The 21,735-nt window shown below is 43.9% G+C and overlaps 1 protein-coding gene across 11 annotated transcripts in view; it reads left to right on the top strand.

Annotated features, from left to right (window-relative positions):
- The window catches only part of ADAM22 (ADAM metallopeptidase domain 22), a 211,548-nt gene that overhangs the window by 114,021 nt on the left and 75,792 nt on the right, over window positions 1-21,735 (top strand). For all 11 annotated transcript variants that reach the window (XM_054020544.1, XM_054020542.1, XM_054020539.1 and 8 more), the window contains exons 5-7: window positions 4,879-4,961; window positions 10,667-10,730; window positions 11,479-11,548. In XM_054020544.1, the coding sequence (XP_053876519.1) occupies window positions 4,879-4,961; window positions 10,667-10,730; window positions 11,479-11,548 (217 nt within the window). The remainder of the gene's footprint in view (window positions 1-4,878; window positions 4,962-10,666; window positions 10,731-11,478; window positions 11,549-21,735) is intronic.

Raw genomic sequence — 21,735 nt, 5'->3', positions numbered from 1 at the left:
CCAGACTGACCTGATTAACATCATAATGTTCTAGCAAGAGGCAAGAAATGCTGCTAAATTCCACTCTGATTTATTAGCTGATGTTCTTGATACATGGGGAGAGCTATGAACTAGACCCTTCTCCAACCTGGTTGATGAAGATCAGTGGAGAAATTTGGTTTATTGATGAAGGTTATTAATGTTTCCCTTTTAGACAGCAGGATGGTATTGTTGCTGCCTTTAAACAGGGAGCAGGTGTATCTTTGATTAAGAAAAATAATCTCTTGCCACTGTGTACTGAACTCTAATTGCCAAGGCTGTTAATTTTTTCTTTTTGAAAAAGGTTAATGATCAAACAGCTCTGGGACTTCAGGAATTTCCTCAGCAGGCATTTGCTCCCTGTGGGCTTTCAGGTGCAGGGTGCCACAGAGTTCCATTTTGTCATCATCTCTTTTCTGTCTGTCGGTCTGATTAGGTGAGACTGTGATAGGCTCTGAGATCCTGGTTAAGAGAGTCCTTAAGGCAAGATGTGTGATTCATAAACACAGATTTTTTTAGTGCACTGGGGACACACAGACAACAAATATTTCCAGGTACACGTGTAGATCTGCCTAGATTTCTTTTGACCTGCTAGATTGTCTCAGAAAGGAAGACGTGAGCCCATAGTAAAGTCTCACCCACATGTCAACATGTAAGCCAGAATGTTCCAAAGTGGTAAAAAATATGGGCATGGGAGTGACGACGTCTGGGTTTTATTCTTGGTTCTGCCAGAATTTGTGTGATCATGGATAAATTGCAACATTAACTGATTTGATTTAATTAAATAGAGTATCAGAGGGGTAGCCGTGTTAGTCTGGATCTGTAAAAAGCAACAGAGAGTCTGTGGCACCAGTCTTAAAGGTGCCACAGGACTCTCTGTTGCTTTAAATAGAGTAGAATCTCCAAGGTATGTTCTTGCCAGACAACACCTTTAAGTCTGTTTATTTCTATCTTTTCCAGATTGGTAGATAGAAAAATTATTTCTTCCACATATATGTTATGGGATAGTTTAACTGAAAAGCTATGAAAAAGCTGTGAGTGCTATCTGGGGTATTTATTTGATTCTTATTAAGGAGATCAAAAACCCTTTTTGAGCCACATGATTCATGCTGGCTCAGAGTTTTTGCATGAAAAATGTTCTTCCTGGTTACACAGATTTCATTTTGCAGCATAAGTGAGCCTCAGGCACTAGTGCAGATACACATTACACTACAATGTATGAGGATAAGCTAGTCTTGACTAATTACCCAAAATTAGTAGGGTAGTTAGGTAATTCCAGAAGTAGTTAGAATCCATTTGATTCCATCAATCATCTTTCCAGTATTATTTTCACACCCACACACATGTTCCTGTAATGCTTTGTTACAAAAATTATATGGTAAAAAATCTTTTAAACGCCATAGGATACGGTCTTTAGAAAATACATCTAGTTGATCATTTCTTTTGACATGAATTCCTCAGGGTAATTTTTATTACATGTATTATGGTAGTGCCTAGAGACCCAAACCAAGATGATGACCAGGGCCCTATTGTACTAAACACTGTAACAGACAAAGGAAAAGATGATTCCTACCCCTAAGAGTTTACTGCACCTAATAAAGAAAAGATGCAACAAGTGAATGGCTGTAATAAATCGTTGGAAGGAGTAAAGCAGAATGATGCAAACAATAAGAAAAGCATATGTTTACATAGGCCAGACGTGCACAGCTAGATGGTCTTGAGTCAGATAAATTTTATTCTTATAATAAACTGTAAGAAATAAATATGATAGATATCAGCAGTCCCTCCTGACCATATATCTAGATATAATCAGTTGGCAATTTCCTGTAGATATCTTGGTAGAAGTGAATCCTGGGGAGGGGTTTGTTGGGGACAGGCTAGTGTCTTTACAGATTAATTCAGGGAACATGTGAAAGGGGAGCCTGGAGGAAAACATAGAGGTGTGAGAGGTGTGTACAAGCAGTGGAGGTTGCCTCTGTCAGTGAAGTGGAGAGAGTGAAAGGTGACACAATAAAATTCAAGAGCAGATAAACAGGCAGGAGATAAAATTGTGATGCAACTTAAAAGTATGTTGTTAATTATTATTATAAGTATATACAAGTATATTATAAGTATATTATTATTTATTATTAATGACCTGGATGTAGGAATAGAGTGCATACTGATCAAATTTGCAGGTGACAGAAAGCTAGGGAGGTTTGCCAACACTTTGGAGGATAGAGCTAAAATTCAGAGGGATCTTAATAAATTGGAGAACTGGGCAACAAAATGAAATTCAACAATGACAAATGTAAGGTGCTACTTAGGGAAGAAAAACCGAATACACAAATACAGAATGGGAGATAACTGGCTTGCAGCAGCACTGCTGAGAAGGATCACAACCTCAGCAGTGCGATGCTGTTGCAAAAAAAGCAAATGCAATTTTAGGTTGCATGTACAGAGGCATAGCATGCAAGTCACAGGAGGTGATTTTATTGCTCTACTCGCCACTGGTTAAGCCTCAGCTGGAGTACTGTGTCCAATTTTGGTCACCAATGTATAGAAAGGATGAAGAGAAACTGGAAATGATCCAGAGGCAAGCAACAAAGGTGATCAGAGGAATGGAATGCATGCCATATGAGCAAAGGCTGAAGGAACTGGGTGTGTTTAGTTTGGAAAAGAGGAGATTAAGGGGAGACATGATCGTGGTCTTCAAATACTTGAAAGGCTGCCTGTGGCGGGGCAACGACTCACCAGCATGGCGCCTCCTGCTAGTCGTCCAGGGAATTAGCTCTTTCCAGACTGGAGCACCCTCTGCAGGCTGGTGTCTTGCCTGCCGCTGGCCTCATGTCCTTCCCAGACCCCAGTGCCCTTTGCCCAGAGGTTCTGCCCACCACAGTACCCCCTCACTCTGGGTCTCCCCTCCCGGGAGAACCCCCAACCCCCCACCCCCACCTTGCCTCAGTGGCTACTGCCAGTCTCCATTTAGCCCTGCTCACTGGGACAGACGGCAGTCTGTAAACCATTCATCATTGGCAAAGGGGGTTGGACCTCTTATAGGGCCAGCTGTGGTCTGATTGGGGCGTGGCCCCACCTGTGGCTGCTTCCCCCAATCAGCCTAGATTTTCCCCCGCCACAGACCTTTCCCAGGGCTGTTTTAAGCCCTTCAGGGCAGGAGCAGGATGACCACCCTGCTACACTGCCATAAAAAAGATGGAGAAAAGTTGTTCTCTCTTGCCACAGAGGTCAGGACCAGAGGCAATGGTTCAAACTACAGCATAGCAGATTTAGATTACGTCGCAGGAAAAAATTCCTAACTGTAAAAACGGTAGGACAATGAAATAGACTGCCTACGGAGGTCATGGATGCTTCTTCACTGGAGGTTTTCAAAAGGAGGTGGAATAGCCATCTATCATGAGTGGTTTAGACTCAGCAAATCCTGTATCTTGGCAGGGGGTTAGACTAGATAACGGTTGCGGTCCCTTCTAACCCTGTGGTTCTATGATTCTAATTGAAAATTTGCCAGAAGGATACTCTTTGTAAAATGAAGCAACAAACAAGCCACATATTAGTAGGCCTTCAATCTCTCTAATCATATATTAGTTTTTTTCTGTGGCAGGCATCATCATAGTATCTGAGCACTACCTCAGATTCATGGTACAGTACATTTCTAGGTCTACACAATGGCATCAAAGTCTCCGTGTCAGACGACAAAACATGAAGAAGAAGAATGTCAAAAGGGACTAGTGATTTTTGGTGCCCGAACTCCAGGGGACTGACTTCCAGAAAGTGCAGTGCATACACCCGCTGAAAATCAGGCCACTTTACGGTGTCTCAAGTTGGGCACTGAAAATCACTTGTTCCTTTTGAAATTCATAGTCTGTATGATCATATAGAAAGCAAAAGGAGATTTCCTTGTCACTTCCCGAAAGCTACTAACATACTCTTGTTTTCTTTTTTAAACTTCAGTTAATTTAGTGTTGGTGAAACAGCTGTTATAAACATACTTTTGAAGGGTAGAATCTGAGAGCATTTAATTTCACACTGTAAGTATGAACAGCAATTTTGGCTTATGGCTCTGCATCACTATCACCCAAGTGATTGCCAGCTCACAAAGATGAATAATCATGCTTTCCATCTCAGTAAACACACTTAAATATTTGCTCGCCTAGCTATGTAGGGGTGGGGCAGGTTGTTCTTACTTGAGGGGAGGGGCATGTTTGTCACCAGAAATTAGGATGAGCTCTAGTGTTATTGCTTTTAAGGCCCCTCTTTTTAAGTCGACCGTCGACCAACAACAAAACAGCATAATGACCTGGGTGAGTTTCTCCTAGGAATCAGCAATTAAGTTTGAGTCCAATGGGAATAATGATGGAAGATGTAGAAGACTTTTTCAGATAGAAATGAGGTTATTCATATTTTGTATACAGTGCCTAGATTGTACAGTGATGGGTTCACTGGAGATACATATGGCTAGACAGACATAAGGTCCAATCCTGAAGACCCGACTAAGGCAAAACTTTCCCTAACTTCAGTGGCAGTTTTGTCAAGTAAAAGACTGCAGGATTTGGCAGGTGTGGTATATGCACTACTTATAGGAAAGAAAAGACAAGTGTTAATTTTCATTGCACTCTTTTATCATTTGATTATACACCATGTTTCCTTTAAATTCAGAGCACTAGGGACACTTATGACTAATTCTCTTTGATCTATTTGATAAGAATGTCCTCTGCGGTTTTCTCTCAACACTGAATGACTGTGAATTGTGGGCACCATGCTGGTAGGCATGGCAACATAGTCATGGCACAAGCCATGTTTGACAGGACATGTGTATGATATTGTACAACATGATGGATTCACCGTCTCTATTTTCAATTGCAGGGAGGAGAGCATTGCTATTATCAGGGCCAAATCCGAGGAAACTCAGAATCATTTGTTGCCTTGTCAACATGCCATGGACTTCAGTAAGTTTCCCCAGATTATTTTTTTAATGGGCTGTATGTAATTTCTTAAAACAAGTACAAATTTGATAGTAAAAGAATTACTAATTGCAGCAGAATGTTAAACATCTTACTCTCTCTCACAAATTATGGGTTGAATTTGAACCTATAAAGAAATCTTGGATTTTTACAAGTAGTTTACAGAGTGCTTGAGTTGTTTTTTATTAGCACATAAACACACTGGTATTGTGTAACAGTCACATTTTTTCAAGTTAAAACTAACTTACGAATAAATAAGCAAGGGTGAGAGCAAATATTCCTTTCCCGGGGGGGGGGGGGGGGAGGGGAACCTTTCTAAATGTTACTCTTTAACTGTTTCAAAATATGCTTTACTCTTTCCTGATTACTACAATGAGTAGATGGCATATTTCTCTTCTGTTCTGACCCCATTTACAAAACAGAATGGAGACAGTGAAGTGGGGGTTTTCTAGTCATTTTTCTTTTCTTTCACAGAGGCACTGATATTAGATATTTAGATATTTACCTACTGATCTGTACTTTACATATATCGCAATATATTTGTAAATCTGAAGGAAAGGAGTGGCCCTTACATGGCAAACTGAAAACTTTGCATTATTTTAACAATATGTTGTACTTAATAGTACCTTCCATTTGAGGATCTCAAACAGCTATACAAAAATCCCACATAGCCCCTCTCAGGGTTTGTATCATAGTTTTGGACCGGTTCAAAAAGATTCCTGGCCTGATTTTCAGAGGTACTAAGTAACTGCAGCTTCCGGATGACTTCACTGGGAATTACAGGATCCCCCTGATATTGAGGTCAGACATTGCTTGAAGGGTCATGTGATGAATGGTCTATAAATAGGAGCACTCAACAATTACCTTATACTTCTCTTTTCCCTCCTGCTTCACTGAAAGGCAGGCACGTATCCGATGGGGATTTTCATTGATTCGATCCTTTTCCTTCTCCAATAGTTCTATAAATTCTGTATCAGACTTCTATATTTTCAGTTAGTTTCTTTTAGTTAAATTTGTTGGGTTTTGTTTTTATTTTAGCATCATTGCAGTTTTCTGTCTGATTGTTTGTACCATAATGCTTTTATCTCTTTTGTAATCAAGATTTAGGAGTGAGGACTAACCCAAGAAATCTGACTTCAGGTTCTGTGCCGAGGGTGAATCTAAAATTAGTAGCGTTTTAGTGCATTCTGCAGAGATTTAACTGCATGACTTCCATTAGTTGTGATCCATTAGGTCTTGGATTGTAGTCCATGACCCCTGTTAACTCTCAGGGGCTAAGAGAGAAAAGGGGAAAAGAGACTGCAAAAATTCCTTTCTGGCCTTTATTTGGTGCTTTGTTCTTCAGGATGAAACCCACTGCTTTGTATTCTCTCAGTGCTTAATTATCAATGTTGGTATCTTCTAATGCAGCTACATGACTAGGATGATGAAGAGTTGTTATCTTTTCCTTTTTTGTTCAGCTCTCTTAGGTACATCTCTTTTTTCCTTTTAGGGAGGAATCTTCAAGTATCTGTATACTTATATCAGCAACAAAGATCAACAGATTCCTATTTCACAATAGGCAGGGACAGTTTGAAACAATATAATAGATTGGAGTGTTCCAGGACCCTGTATGAGAATGCAGTGTTTCTTTAATAAATCATGTTAAGCTCAGGTGCTGCAAAACTGCATCATCATCATAATCTTTATCATCTTTTCTATAATGCTTTTCATGAGTAGATCTCAAATACTGAATAAGTACTGCTGATTCATGCTGGCATTTAATTTCATTAGCTCCAACCAGGATCTGGAGTATTTCTCTGGAGCAGAGGAAACTGGGGGCTATTACATCTACTAACGTCTGTAGGGCTAGTTCTTTGGTGAATTTTATGAGTTGTAACAGCTGGAGAAGATGCCTTTAAAGGAGCAATAAGCTCCGTGTTCTCCATGTCCAGGCAAGTAGTAATTCAAGCCTTTTCTTCTGCTTAATACATCCTCCAGGTCCCAGCCTATAACGGCTATATTATTGGTGGGTGGGTGTAAATCAGGTGCCAAGGTTGATGCCAGAATTGTTGATTTAACTTTATCTTGTGATTTCTTTAGCTAATAATGCCTGCGTTCTTTTTAGGGATGTCTATCTCTCGTTTGGTAAATTAATAAGGTAGTGGGTTCGATGGTGGAATCCTCCTATCTCTGAATTTCCTTTCTTTTTGGTAGTTGCATTGAAGAAGCAATATACTTCTGTGGCCTTAACTCCTAGTTAGCCAAGTTTTTATTTGGGCTATCCAATAGTCTACAGTGGGTTAATGCAGAGATTCAAACAAAAATATAACATTTTGAAAAAGCCACACTCATTATTAGGATTTCTAGTGTCCACATTTCTTCTTAAATTCAGCTCTTGGGTTCATGTTCCTTACAGAAGAATATAGAAATAAATGCAAAATAACTTCCCATTTTCAAAAAGAAGAACAGGAGTACTTGTGGCACCTTAGAGACTAACAAATTTATTAGAGCATAAGCTTTCGTGGGATGATCCGAAGAAGTGGGCTGTAGCCCACGAAAGCTTATGCTCTAATAAATTTGTTAGTCTCTAAGGTGCCACAAGTACTCCTGTTCTTCTTTTTGCGGATACAGACTAACACGGCTGTTACTCTGAAACTTCCCATTTTCATTTTGTTTTCTTCAGTCAAGTGATGTAAACATATCTATTACATATCTGTTGGGAATGTTGGAGTGTAGGAATACAATATTGAATCTCTTTCAAAGAATGTGCTTAATTATATATTCTTATTAATCTGTATTTTAATGCATTTTTTATTACAATACAGGCTCCTTGGAAGAGAACCATGTATTCCTTTATGTACTGTATAGCATAAAGCACACTGATTCTTAATAATGGATGATAGATTATTGAGTAATGAACTCTTCTAATGTAATAACATTTTAAACATTCAAATATGTTCTTAGGTCATGATCCTGCAAGCTCTTTCACACAGGCAGACTCTTTCCTCACCCCAATTGAAATTAGCATGGGGGTACAGGGTCCATCACACATAGCAGCCTATAGAACTGTGGTGTCAGTTTGAGAACTATAGAAATATTTTTGGGAAATGAAGGGCCTTATCAGAATAACTACAGACAAGCTATAGTAAGGCTTAATCTAAAATAAGAGTTTGAAGGCCTGTAAGGTAGATACTAGATAAGTTTTCTTGTTGGACTATGAATTTGCTGCCCACTGGTGGTGAAATTAAAAATCTTGCTATTCTAAGATCAAATTGATTTACAAGATGTTTATTGTTACAATATGTTTGTGTATTGTTTTGACATAGTAAAGATTCAGATTTCAAAAGTGGTCGGTATTTTACTACTACTTTGGATCTAACTTTTTTATTAGTGTATGATTCAAATATATAGACTGCTTCAGTTTAAGTCTATTGCAAAACATCCATTGACTTAAGTCGGATCAAGTTTGTAGTTTGACTGTAAATATGTTATTACCGTGTACCATTATTAAAGAGTGGTTTGATCAAATTCTGACCTGATCCAAGGTCCATGCTGCTGGGTGAAATGATCAAATAGGAGGCCCTTTATTCCAAGAATGTGAATTAAGTCCTCAAATGCTGACACACTGATCAAGCCTGCAGACCTTACTCATGTAAAATTGCCATTGATAGCAAAGCAAGTTTTGCATACTTAAAATCTGCAGGATGAGTCCCAAATCTCATTTTATTCTTAGAATGAAGGCCTTCATCAGGCTCTAGGATTTTTATTTTAAATGTCATAGAACAAGTTAATTTCTACAAAATATTTACAGGTTATTTGCAAAGGGATGAATACCTTTGAATTTAATATGTATTTATAACCACTGCTAATATGAGTTATATATTATATTATATTAGATTAGATTAGATATATATCCAGAATTACTTTGGTGGAGCCATTTGGCTTATCCTGTAAATACACAACATTTGGGCAAATATTAGATATGTTTATGTAAAGCTGTAATGGTTTAAAAGTTTAATATGTAGTTATGGTCCCCAACAGAGTAAAATGACATCATTTTACTCAACAGAGCTGCTCCCTGTTAAGGTCAGATCTGATGTTAATGACAAAAAATGCAAACATTAATTATAAAAATGTTTTAAAAATCAATTTCATTTTTGACTTGCATAAGTCAAAAGCAAGTATCCATTTCTGTCACTTAAAGAATGAAATGTGGTGGTTTTTTTGTTTCCCCGCCCCCTCAAACTTTGAAAAAAAATATCTTGCTCTCTTGTTGAGGTTGTATAGTATATGTCAAGTCTGAGCCTACAGCTCATATTTATAGCTAGTCTTAAAAAACCTTGAAAGAAGCACTTTAGAAAGGACATGCTGACACAACTTAATCTCAACAACACACACGCTGCTGTAATAAAGAAAAAATTGCAAGAAAAGGCTGACTTAGATAAAGATGAAAAGGAAGGTGTGGGTAGGAAATGTACCTCTTTAGTATACTGTCAATTAACATTTTCATATCAGATCATTTTTATTTTAGAGTGAAATTCATCTTTTTGCAGAAATCCGGTGCAAGGCATAAGCTTAAACCCCATTTAAACTCAAAATAGGATTTTAAGTGGTGTATAGGTCTGGTGTGAGATCTCTGCACAATGGTGAATTTCACCACTGCTGTGTATTTACTTGTAAACAGTAATGCACAACCATGTGATTTAATTACCATAGGCTGTCTACATTCACTTAGGATCCCTTAAAGCTTGAACCTATCCTGTGGTTAGAACTGAACCATGTGCCACCTTTGCTGGCTTGGGAAATTGGTGATTGTTCACATGTGAGCAATTACAGCAACAGATTTTCCAGCATATACAACAAACATGCATATAGTTGGCGCCCTTAAAATTCCTCTACCATTTGGAAGATTTTACTTGTGTGAGAGCTGTTCCCTGTAAGTATAATGAGGAATACCACAAGAGCTAGTGAAAGCTTTCCACATGTTAGAATACGTACTGTATGAAAGGACAACATAGCATGGGACATTGGCTCTGGCAGTTCATGGAATATTTCTGTTGATGTTGTTTCATATAAGACCTATTTGTGTCTTTTCCAAAAAATTTAAATAAAGGACTTAAATTGATGTGTCAGGAAAAAAATGGTTATTCTTGATTTTTTTTTTTCAGTTTGTTTACCTTGTTTTGTTTACCTCAAAAGTATCCCCATTATGCTGGGTCTTGTAAGAGCACGCAGACAGACAGACTTATGGCACCAAAAAGCTTAAAATCTAAGAGTCAGATCAGTTTAATACTTTATTTTGGCATGACAAGCTATATATGTGTTCCCAGAGTGTGTAAAGAGACCTCTTAAATATCTGTCAGAAGTAGGAACAATCTGGTCCAGGGAGCGGGGTTCACACTAGGTTTGGGGACTGGGTCAGTCAGTCAGTTTCTTCTGCTCTTTGTGTCTAACTCTTTATCACTACAACAAGGAAGAGGAAAAACATTTTAAAAAAAGGAAAAGTTGGTTGTAAAATCACAAAAATTGGCACGAGGACTTAGAAACTGGGATAATACCTGACATTGCTTTTAATTTATTTTTTTTAATGGTTATATTTTAAGTTCATAGCCTCCCCTTCATGGGTTACCTGTTTAAATTGTTTTAATCTTTTTATAAATGTTTGGTAAATCTCTGCTCAATGTTACCACTTTTCCTGCCTTTAACAGTGGGATGTTCTATGATGGGAATCATACTTATCTTATTGAACCAGAAGAAAGCTACACTTCACACGTAAGTAGAACTTCAGTTAACCCAGTATTCAGATACACAAGAAATGCAGAAAACAACAAAGCCTCATCCTCAGCCTTGCACCTCTAGTTTTGGGGCTGGAGTCCTTGTCCTCCCACTTTCAGCAGCTAGTCGATATATTGCTCTAAAGGTGCAAACCAAAGGCACTATATTGCATCTAATATCTGAGTTCCCAGTAGCTAAATACAGTATCAGGAAAACAGAAGGAGTTTTCCTCCAATAATAATAATATGATAAAATAAAATAATAGTTTTCCTCCAATAATACATGTCTTAGCTACCCCTTGGTAGCTTCTTTAAAATGACCTCTTGGTCATTTGTCAGTGCTGAATATCAGTTAAAACCATATATATACATATCCATTTGCATTTCATATTGTTTAACTTTAGAAAATTTAGACCCCAATCCAGCAAAACATTTAAGCATATGCTTAACTTTAAGCATGTGATTAGGCCAATTGATTTTAAAGGACTTACTTGTATGTTAAAAGTAAAATACATGCTTAAGTGCTTTGTTGAATCAGGGCCTTAATGATCACATCATAATTGGGAGAGGAGGAGAAGAATCTACAATGTGGATAAAGATCCTTGAGCTTTGATAACCTCCAGTGATCCATTATTTCCCCAACATATTGGTTTGGTACCTAATGGGAAAGAGTTTCTATCTCCCTAATATTCATGGGATGGTTCATTTTATCTTGGCTTAATGCATTCTACTGTTTACTATTTCAGGAGGATTTCCATTTCCACTCTGTTTACAAATCCAGGTTATTTGAATTTCCTTTGGATGACCTGCCATCTGGTATGATTGTTTGTAATGCTCTCTTCTTTTAACTTGTGTCTTATTTTGCCACATTTGTTTATCATATTTGGTTTCTAATCTTCTTTGGGGTTTTACTGTTTTGTTTACTTGAGGTTTCTTTTTCTGCTTAAGTAAAAAACATATGGGGGGGCAGGGGGGAAGGAGGGGAGAAGAAACCTATTAACTCAAACCTCACCTCAACCTTCATATTGTTGATATTTTTAAAATAAACTTTGAAGAATTGAATGCTTTATATGCCATTACACATGCAATATGTACTTTACATAAAAAGTCATGGCAACCTAAAGGTTGATGAAAATAATCCCATAGTTACCAAGGACTGATTACCATTAGTGGCCTCCCCCACTATGAGATAAAGGAATGGTCTACTAGTAGGACTAGGAAACTGGATTTTCCGAGTTTTATTCTAGTTCTGACTCTTAACATTTCTGCTTCAGTCTTTCCATCTTAAATGACATTTGGGGTGTCATGAAGTTTACTTAAATAATTGTAAAGTATTCTGAAGATGGAAAAGAGGTGCGCAGTATTACTGATGCATCCCCATAAACACTTTATATTATGTATGGAATTAGACAAGGTTTAAAAGATGAACATTGATTGTGAGAAGACAGCTTGGTAGCCAAAGCTGAAAATTCAAACTTTTCTCAGGCATATCCCCATTCTGTCAAGGGTTTATCAGTTTGGAAATGTAATTTCCCACGTATATAGCTTATTCTGGAGGAATGAGACCTGTACTAAACTGCTGATTTCTTCAAGACAATTGCAGATGTCTAGTTTATAGTATGGTAGCGCTCAGGACTGGGGCTATGTTGCATTGAATATGGAATATGAGACCTAATAATGAAGTGCACGTTGTGTGGGATGCACTCTGGAGGATGTCTTCTGAAAGAGACAGAGGTAGCGCGACTACTGAGTTGACAGCCTGTGTTTCGAAATGTGTGAGTAAAGGATGAGATCTTTTGGAACTAGAATTGTGTGTCTTGTAGGCAAAGGACTTTATCAATGGTGAAACGTTATGTTTTCACAGACTTTGGGAGAAAAAAATAAATGTAATTTTGAGTTTTTTATGACTATGAAAAGCATTTTTTCTGCAAGCAGAAATCTATCATTTAACCTTCCCAAAAGTCCTTTGACCCTCAAAGTATGTCAAACTTTCTTTGCAAACATTGAGACTTTCCATTTGGGGCAGATTCAGAAATATCCAGTTTTGCTGGTTTTGCCACCACAACTCTGTGTTGGTTGAGATGGGGAAATGTTGCCATTTGATCAAATTGTGGAATACTAATGAAAATAACTTAAGTATATGACTACTAACCAAGTGGAGAAACTGCACTAATGGCACTAATCTTGTGCAACTGCTTGGTAGGATCCCATACCTGGATAGGTTAATTATAACTAGCAAGTTTCATAACAACATGTTATAGACTTTGTCTATCCCATTGACTGCTCCCTCTGTGTTCACTTACATTGTTATAAACCTGTCCTCAGTTTCAGGTTTGCAATGAAAGTTTTAGCACCTGCAGCAGATTCTATACTAATGAAAAACTATTTTTTCATTATTTCCATTATATGTTTCTTTAGGTTTCCTTTGCCTTTATTGTAAATGTATGTGTAGTTCCTATTGTGTGATCTACATATGCTGAGTGGAGATATAAACCACTTAACATGATATCCTTTTCCCACTGAAGTCAATGGCAAAACTCCCCTTGACTTGAATGGGGCCAGGATTTCACTCTGGATCTTCACTGATTTTTATATATTATCGTAACTGGGAGTAGTGGCTTTACAGCACTTAAACTTTTCTGTCTGTTTCTTTAAACAGATATGATATATTTGCAATTGCTAGCTTGTAGTATTTTTATTTTTTACTTTTTTATTACTGCAGCAGGACTATTTTGCTAATCCTGTCCTTTAAGACTGTTATTATAACAAAAAGTGCTTTGCCCTGTACTTTATATTGCCAATATTTCTCTTCTTCTCTATTCCCCCACCTTTATTGTGGACTTACATGCCTTAAGAAACTTCTAATTTGATTCCAGAATTATTTGTTCTTATCCAGGGATGAAAGTAACTCCAGACACTTACTGGTACGGGGTCAGGACCGGCTCCGGCCCCCGGAAGGGGTGGTGCCTCAGGCGGAAGAGGCGGGGCTGGAGGTCAGCATCCCCAGGCCAACCCTTCCAGGCCGCCTGGCCTGCACTGCCCGGGGCTCCAGTGGCGATTTAAATTTTAAATCGCCGGCCCCGGGGCAGCTGCTCCCTTTGCCCCCCACCCCCATTGGCGGCTGAGGGGGCAGGGATGTTAAAGCATTGCAGGGTCCTTTGCTGCAGCAGCATTTTAACGTTGCTGCGCCTGCCACCCCCCGTCGGTGGCCCCGCTGGTAGGGCCGCCGATGGGGGGGGGCAGCAACGTTAAAGCACTGCCGTGGCAAAGGACCATCCTTAAAGGGCTGCCCCAGCAGTGCTTTAACATCTCTGCCCCTTTTGCCTCCCCTGTCGGTGGCCCTGGTTGTACGAACCCTACCAGCAGGACTGCCAACGGAGGAGGCAAAATGGGCAGGGATATTAAAGTGCTGCCACAGCAACACTGCGTACGGGCCGGTGCGGGTTCTTACCGGTACGCCAAAACAGCTCACTTTCACTCCTGTTCTTATCCCTAGTAGGCTTTATGCATAACTTACGATTTCCAGTCAGTGCTGCATTATGAACGTACTTTGATGTACCACAAGCCTTTTACATTGATGGTGGAAAAGCAAAAATTAACAGACTGGGGTGATTTCATATCAGTAATAACCAAAGCAAATGATATGATATCTCATCAGTAGCAACATAGGTTTTTATATTCTTCTGTTCCATGGGAATTAAAAAATATTGCTAGAGAATAAATTATACTCCTCTGTGTGATGGCCAGCAGATATACCATCTTACGTTATGCATCTGTCAAATGTCACTGACTGTGAAGGATTAAGACTTTGAAGAGAGAAAATCCAGGGTTCTTCAAGAGGCTGGCGATTCAGTAGGTGGTACTTTTTCCTCAGAGTCCATACTAAATCAGTCAGTGCTCTGGGATGATGATAGGAGACACTATGCCATCGGAGGTGCTGTTTTTCAGATGAGACAAAGTAGATGTGATCTTCAGTGGTCATAAAAGTTCTTCTTCGAGTGCTTGCTCATATCGATTCCAATCAGGTGTGCGCGCGCCGCGTGCACGATCGTCGGAGAATTTTCTACCCTAGCAACACCCGGCGGGTCGGCTGTGGAGCCCCCTAGAGTGGCGCCTTCATGGCGCTGGATATATACCCCAGCCGACCCGGCGCCCCCTCAGTTCCTTCTTACCGCCCCTGACGGTCGTTGGAACTGTGGAGCGCGGCATAGCTGTTCTCCACTCTCCCTAGCTTATTCCGTTTTTGTAGATAGTTGTAGTTGTAGTTGTTATATAGTTTTAGATAGTTGTTCAGTTTACCCTTTAATAGTTGTAGATAGTTAAAGGGGATTAAGGGGGTTGTTCTCCCCCGGCGCATAGCCGGGCTCATGCCCAAGGCTCCCGGCTTTAAGCAGTGCGCGTCCTGCGCTAAGCCTATGCCCACAAGTAATCCGCACGACTCGTGTCTGAAGTGCCTGGGAGAGTCCCATCAAACAGATAAGTGTAAGATCTGTAAGGCCTTCAGACCGAGAACCAAAAAGGAGCGGGACTTTCGGCTTCGGCAACTCCTCATGGAGGCGGCACTTAGCCCGGACACTCCATCGGCGCGTCAAGCCCCAGCGCCAAGCGCCTCGGTGCGCAGTGCCCCTGCGGCACCGACTGCCCCTGCACCGCGGGTGGAGTCGGACAAGCCTCCGCGGCACCGGACCCCTTCGGCACCGCACCCGCCGCAAGTGCCTCGGCACTGATCGTTATCCCCGGGACATAAGAAATCCCGTAAGGCGCAGGAGACTGCCGTCCTGAAGACGCCGGCCCCCCCGGTGCCGGGGGTAGAGCCGCGTCCACCGGTGGAGCACCAAAAGCAGGTGCCTCTGGCACCGTCGACTCCGGCTCCGAGGCCGTTGAGTCCGGTGCGGACGGGATCACCACCGCGGTCAGTGGTAGAGCCGTGTCTCCCGTCGACCCCAGAGACCTTTGCGACGGCGAGAGACTTGATTGCTCTCACGGAGCCGGCACCGCCCCAACCACCGGCACCGTTGGCTCCTCGTCCGGTGCAATCCAGGGGAAAACCTGCCATGATGTGCCCACCGTCTCAAGGACTGGAACCACGGCACCGATCCAGGTCACGAAGCAGGTCCCGACGCCGCTCGCAGTCCCGGCGCCGACTAGCACCTCGGCACCGGTCGTACTCGCGGCTAAGATCATCGTCGCGGCACTGTTCTACGTCCCGGCACCGTTATGATCGTCGGTACCGTTCGAACTCGAGACGTAGTTCCCGGCACCGATACGAGCGACGCTCGACGTCGAGGGGCCGCTCCCGGCACCGGGCCTACTCGAGGTCGCCTTCCAGGTCCAGGTCGGACTCTCAGCACCGACGCAGTCATCGGCACCGATCCCGATCTCGGCACCGCTCACCGGCACCGCATAGGGACCGATCATCTCCAGACCGGCACCGAACGGCACCGTATCTTCCGGAGCTCATCTCGGCGCGGTCGGCACCGCCATGGCCATCGAGATCAGTGTCCCGTTCCTCCGATGGGGCATCGAGATCGGCATACCCCCCTCAGGGGCAGGCCGCTGAGCCGGACATGGGCCACTGGCAGGAGGTAGGGGAGGATCCCGCTCAGGGACCTTCACACTGGTCGTTCTGGACCCCGTGGGCGTACCACCAAGCACAAGGGGCTCCACCACCATCAGCCTCTCGCTCGGTGCACTCTGAGCGAAGGGCCCCAGAGTCCACCATCTCTCGCCCTCCTCCAGGGGGCATGGAGGCTTCCGTGCCCGCACCACCTGACGTCCTGGACCCAGGGGCAGGTGATGCTCCGCTCCAGGGCTCATTGGACCATGACCCGCCCTTAGATCCCTTGCCACCTGAGGCATCTTCCTCATCTTCCCCAGATGAGGCGGTGGCGGGCACAACGAGCACAGGTCCACCCCCGATAGATCTCCGGGCACACCAGGACCTATTACGTAGGGTGGCACGTAATATGGACCTACAGGCAGAGGAGATAGTGGAGGTGCAGGACCCCATTGTGAACATCCTCTCCGCGGATGCCCCATCCAGAGTAGCGTTGCCCCTGATCCGTACGATTCAGACTAACGCCACTACGATATGGCAAACTCCTGCCTCTATTCCACCCACAGCCAGAGGGGTGGAAAGAAAGTAATTTGTCCCCTCAAAGGACTATGAGTACTTGTACACTCATCCCCAGCCGTGTTCACTGGTGGTGTCATCGGTGAATGCAAGGGAGCGCCACGGTCAGCAGGCCGCAGCGCCCAAATCGAAGGACGCTAAGCGCTTCGATTTGTTTGGGCGTAAGGTTTATTCAGCCGGGGGGCTACAGCTTAGAGCGGCTAATCAGCAGGCGCTCCTGAGCCGCTATAACTTTAATTCCTGGAACTCTATGGGGAAGTTCAAGGAATTGGTTCCCCAAGACTCCAGGGAAGAGTTTGGGGCCTTAGTGGAGGAGGGTAAGAAGGTGGCACGGACCTCCTTACAGGCCTCCTTGGACATAGCAGACTCGGCTGCGAGAACCCTGGCTTCAGGTATCGCCATGCGGAGAATCTCCTGGCTCCAGGTCTCGGGCTTGCCTCCGGAACTGCAGCAAACTCTGCAGGATTTACCCTTTGAGGGACACTGATTGTTCTCGGACAAGACGGACTCTCGTCTGCAGAGCCTCAAGGACTCGAGAACAATCATGCGCTCCCTAGGGATGCATGTTCCGGGACCCCAGCGCAGGCCATTTCGACCTCAGCCTCAGCAGTTCTACCCCCCCCACCTCGTCCGAGACAGGACTCTGCCAGAAGGCGGGGGCGAGGTGGTAGGAGGAGGTTGACCGGCCCTCAACCCGGTCAGAACCAGGGGCCACCTCGGTCACCTTCAGGCCCTAGGCAGAACTTTTGAAGGTGCGGTCGAGGACGGCTCCCCAGTCATCTCCCAGGATCCAGCCCCCTCCTTTCGGGATCGCCTCTCCCATTTCCACCGTGCTTGGTCTCTTATAACCTCGGACCGTTGGGTCCTTCGCACGGTGGAGAGGGGATACGCTCTCCAGTTTTCTTCTTCCCCCCCCTCCCACCCCCCTTCCCTGTCCCTCTACAGGGACCCTTCTCACGAGCAACTCCTTATACAGGAGGTTTCTACGCTCCTATCTTTGGGGGCCATAGAGGAGGTTCCATTAGAATTAAGGGGCAGGGGATTTTATTCCCGTTACTTCCTGATTCCCAAGTCCAAAGGGGGTCTGCGACCCATCTTAGACTTATGCGGACTCAACAAATTCGTAGTAAAGTTGAAGTTCCGCATGGTCTCATTGGGGACCATTATCCGTTCCCTGGATCCTGGAGACTGGTTCGCCGCCCTCGACATGAAGGACGCATATTTCCATATAGCAATCTACCCGCCTCACAGGCGCTTCCTGCGATTTGTGGTAAACAAGGTGCATTACCAATTTGCAGTCCTTCCCTTCGGCCTATCCTCGGCCCCAAGAGTGTTCACAAAATGTATGGCCGTTGTGGCGGCATACCTTCGTCGGCAAGGGATACAGGTGTTCCCGTATCTAGACGACTGGCTGGTACGCGATCGCACCAGAGAGCAAGTTCGAGCTCACATACACATAATAGTTCACACATTCCACGCATTGGGCATTCTACTCAACAAAGAGAAATCCACGCTAGAGCCTACCCAGAGGATAGAATTTATTGGGGCAGTCCTAGACTCCGGACGTACACAAGCTATTCTACCAGACAATCGTTTTCATACCATCACAAGCCTCATTCGAGGACTCAGGGCCTTCCCAATTACCACGGTGAGGTCGTGCCTCACCCTGCTGGGTCACATGGCTTCTTGCACGTACGTAACCAGGCATTCCAGACTTCAGCTTCGCCCACTCCAGACCTGGGTGTCATCGGTATACCGCCCATATCGGGACAGCCTGAACATGGTGATCACGGTTCCGAACTCGGTCTTGACCTCCCTCACCTGGTGGCTAGATCACAGTGTGGTTTGCGAGGGGATGCCATTTCACGCCCCACAACCCTCTCTGCACCTGGTCACAGACGCTTCATCTCTGGGTTGGGGTGCCCATCTCAACGAACACCATACCCAGGGCCTGTGGACTGCACCCCAGCTAGCCCTGCACATCAATGTTCGGGAACTGATGGCGGTGCGCCTGGCGTGCCAGGCATTCTCAATCTCCTACGTGGCCGTTGTGTGTTAGTTCTCATCGACAACACCACGGCCATGTTTTACATCAACAAGCAAGGAGGAGCACGCTCGTCGATTCTATGCCAAGAGGCCATTCGCCTGTGGGACTTCTGCATCGCCCACTCAATCCATCTCACGGCATCGTTCCTCCCTGGAGTCCAGAACACTTTAGCGGACCGACTCAGCAGGTCCTTTCAGACGCACGAGTGGTCTATTTGTCCGGACATCATCTATTCCGTTTTCCAGAGGTGGGGATTTCCCCAGGTAGACCTGTTTGCATCTTGAGCCAACAGGAAGTGCCACGCGTTCTGCTCCCTACAAGGGCGAGCTCTGGGCTCTCTATCGGACGCGTTTCTCCTTCCTTGGAAAGACCACCTGTTTTATGCCTTCCCTCCATTTCCACTGGTCCACAAGGTGCTGCTCAAACTACGCAGAGACCAGGCTCGAGTAATTCTAGTCGCTCCAGCGTGGCCGAGGCAACACTGGTACACCACACTGTTGGAGCTCTCGGTTCAGTCACCGATCCCGCTTCCGTTGTGTCCAGATCTCATCTCTCAGGACCACGGCCGACTACGTCATCCCGACCTACAATCACTCCACCTCACGGCGTGGTTGCTCCATGGTTCACCCAGGCAGAGCGGCAATGCTCGCACTCTGTCCAACAGATTCTGCTGAGCAGTAGGAAGCCTTCAACACGGACCACGTACTTGGCCAAGTGGAAGCGGTTCTCCTGTTGGTGCGAACAACGAGCCGTGTCCCCGTTACAGGCACCTATTCCTCTCATATTGGAATATCTCCTCTCCCTAAAACAGCAGGGTTTGGCGATATCTTCAATTAGGGTTCACCTGGCTGCTATATCAGCCTTTCACCCAGGGGAACTCGCGTCCTCGGTATTCTCTAACCCGATGGTCGTTAGATTCCTCAAGGGCTTAGACCGGATGTACCCACAACAACGTCAGCCCGTTCCGACGTGGGATCTCAACCTGGTTCTCTCCAAGCTCACAGGGCCTTCATTCGAGCCACTGGCCACCTGTTCACTTCTGTACCTATCCTGGAAGACAGCCTTCCTCGTAGCCATCACCTCAGCAAGGCGCGTTTCTGAACTCAGGGCGCTTATATCCGAGCCCCCTTACACGGTTTTCCATAAGGATAAAGTGCAGCTTCGTCCACATCCTGCCTTTCTTCCTAAGGTGGTCTCTCCGTTTCACATGAATCAGGATATATTTCTCCCAGTCTTCCATCCTAAACCACATGCTACTCGCCATGACCAGCATTTGCATTCTTTGGACGTACGCAGGGCCCTGGCTTTCTATATTGACCGCACAAGGCACTTTAGAAAGACGACGCAACTCTTCGTTGCAGTGGCCGACCGAATGAAAGGCTTACCGGTCTCCTCACAACGCCTATCCTCCTGGATCACGTCTTGCATCCGGACTTGCTATGACCTGGCCGGTGTCTCAACACCGCACCTCACTGCTCACTCAACGAGGGCCCAAGCTTCCTCGACTGCCTTCCTGGCTCAAGTTCCGATCCAGAACATTTGTAGAGCTGCAGTTTGGTCATCAGTCCACACATGTGCAGCTCACTACGCACTGGTACAGCAGTCCAGGGACGATGCTGCATTCGGATCAGCGGTTTTGCACACAGCAATGTCTCACTCCGACCCCTCCACCTAGGTAAGGCTTGGGAGTCACCTGATTGGAATCGATATGAGCAAGCACTCGAAGAAGAAAAGACGGTTACTCACCGTTGTAACTGTTGTTCTTCGAGATGTGTTGCTCATATCCATTCCAAAACCCGCCCCCCTTCCCCACTGTTGGAGTAGCCGGCAAGAAGGAACTGAGGGGGCGCCGGGTCGGCTGGGGTATATATCCAGCGCCATGAAGGTGCCACTCTAGGGGGCTCCACAGCCGACCCGCCGGGTGTTGCTAGGGTAGAAAATTCTCCGACGATCGTGCATGTGGCGCGTGCACACCTGATTGGAATGGATATGAGCAACACATCTCGAAGAACAACAGTTACAACGGTGAGTAACCGTCTTTTCTCATAGGACTTCTTCAAAATAGGAGTGATCAAATTCCAACTTGGTTTGTTACATCCCTATTTCTATTTCAATTTCCTTTGTGATTTCAATTGGTCATGGTACTCTTCCTGAGATACTTTTGGATGGGAAAGCGCTATGCATGTTCTCGTCATTATCATTCACTTGTAAAATGTTGTGAAGTATTACTGTGTGCTGTTACATAGCTGCTACGTTCCACCCCAGATATGGCTTCATTTTTATGGTAGGTGAAATGATTCTTAAATAGTTTGTAAATTATTAAAGTAGTCTGAGATGCTATATAAATGTAAGATATTATTATTTCACCAATAAAAAGTTGTGATTTTACCATTTGTCTTCTGGCGGCCCTACAAATCTTTAAATCAAGAGTTAAGAGTTGGTGGCATGACACCAAAACATGGACTGGATCTACAACATAAGTATAGGTAGGATATATAAAAGCACTCACAGAAAACAGACAAGCAACAATAACTTTGAAAGTGGTTCGTGTTGATTCATTGTGAGATCTGGGTGGTGGCCCTCAGGGGTAATAGGAGACCCCATTAGCTGACCCTGGCTGTGATTGAATTAGTCTGATCCTCTTTCTATTATTCTCTTGGTGCAGAGCATGTTACACTTAGCATTTCAGTTATTGTACTGCAGCAAAACGTCTTCAAAAGTATTCACATTTTCTATTCTGTAAGAAGAACTGTAAGAATATGTAAAACATATGATGAAATACAGACTGAGGACACGACCCTGCAAAGCCTTATGCAAGTGAAT

Source organism: Malaclemys terrapin, chromosome 2, assembly GCF_027887155.1.
Source record: "Malaclemys terrapin pileata isolate rMalTer1 chromosome 2, rMalTer1.hap1, whole genome shotgun sequence".
NCBI classification, from domain to species: domain Eukaryota; kingdom Metazoa; phylum Chordata; order Testudines; family Emydidae; genus Malaclemys; species Malaclemys terrapin.
This window is presented reverse-complemented; position numbering and strand designations above follow the sequence as displayed.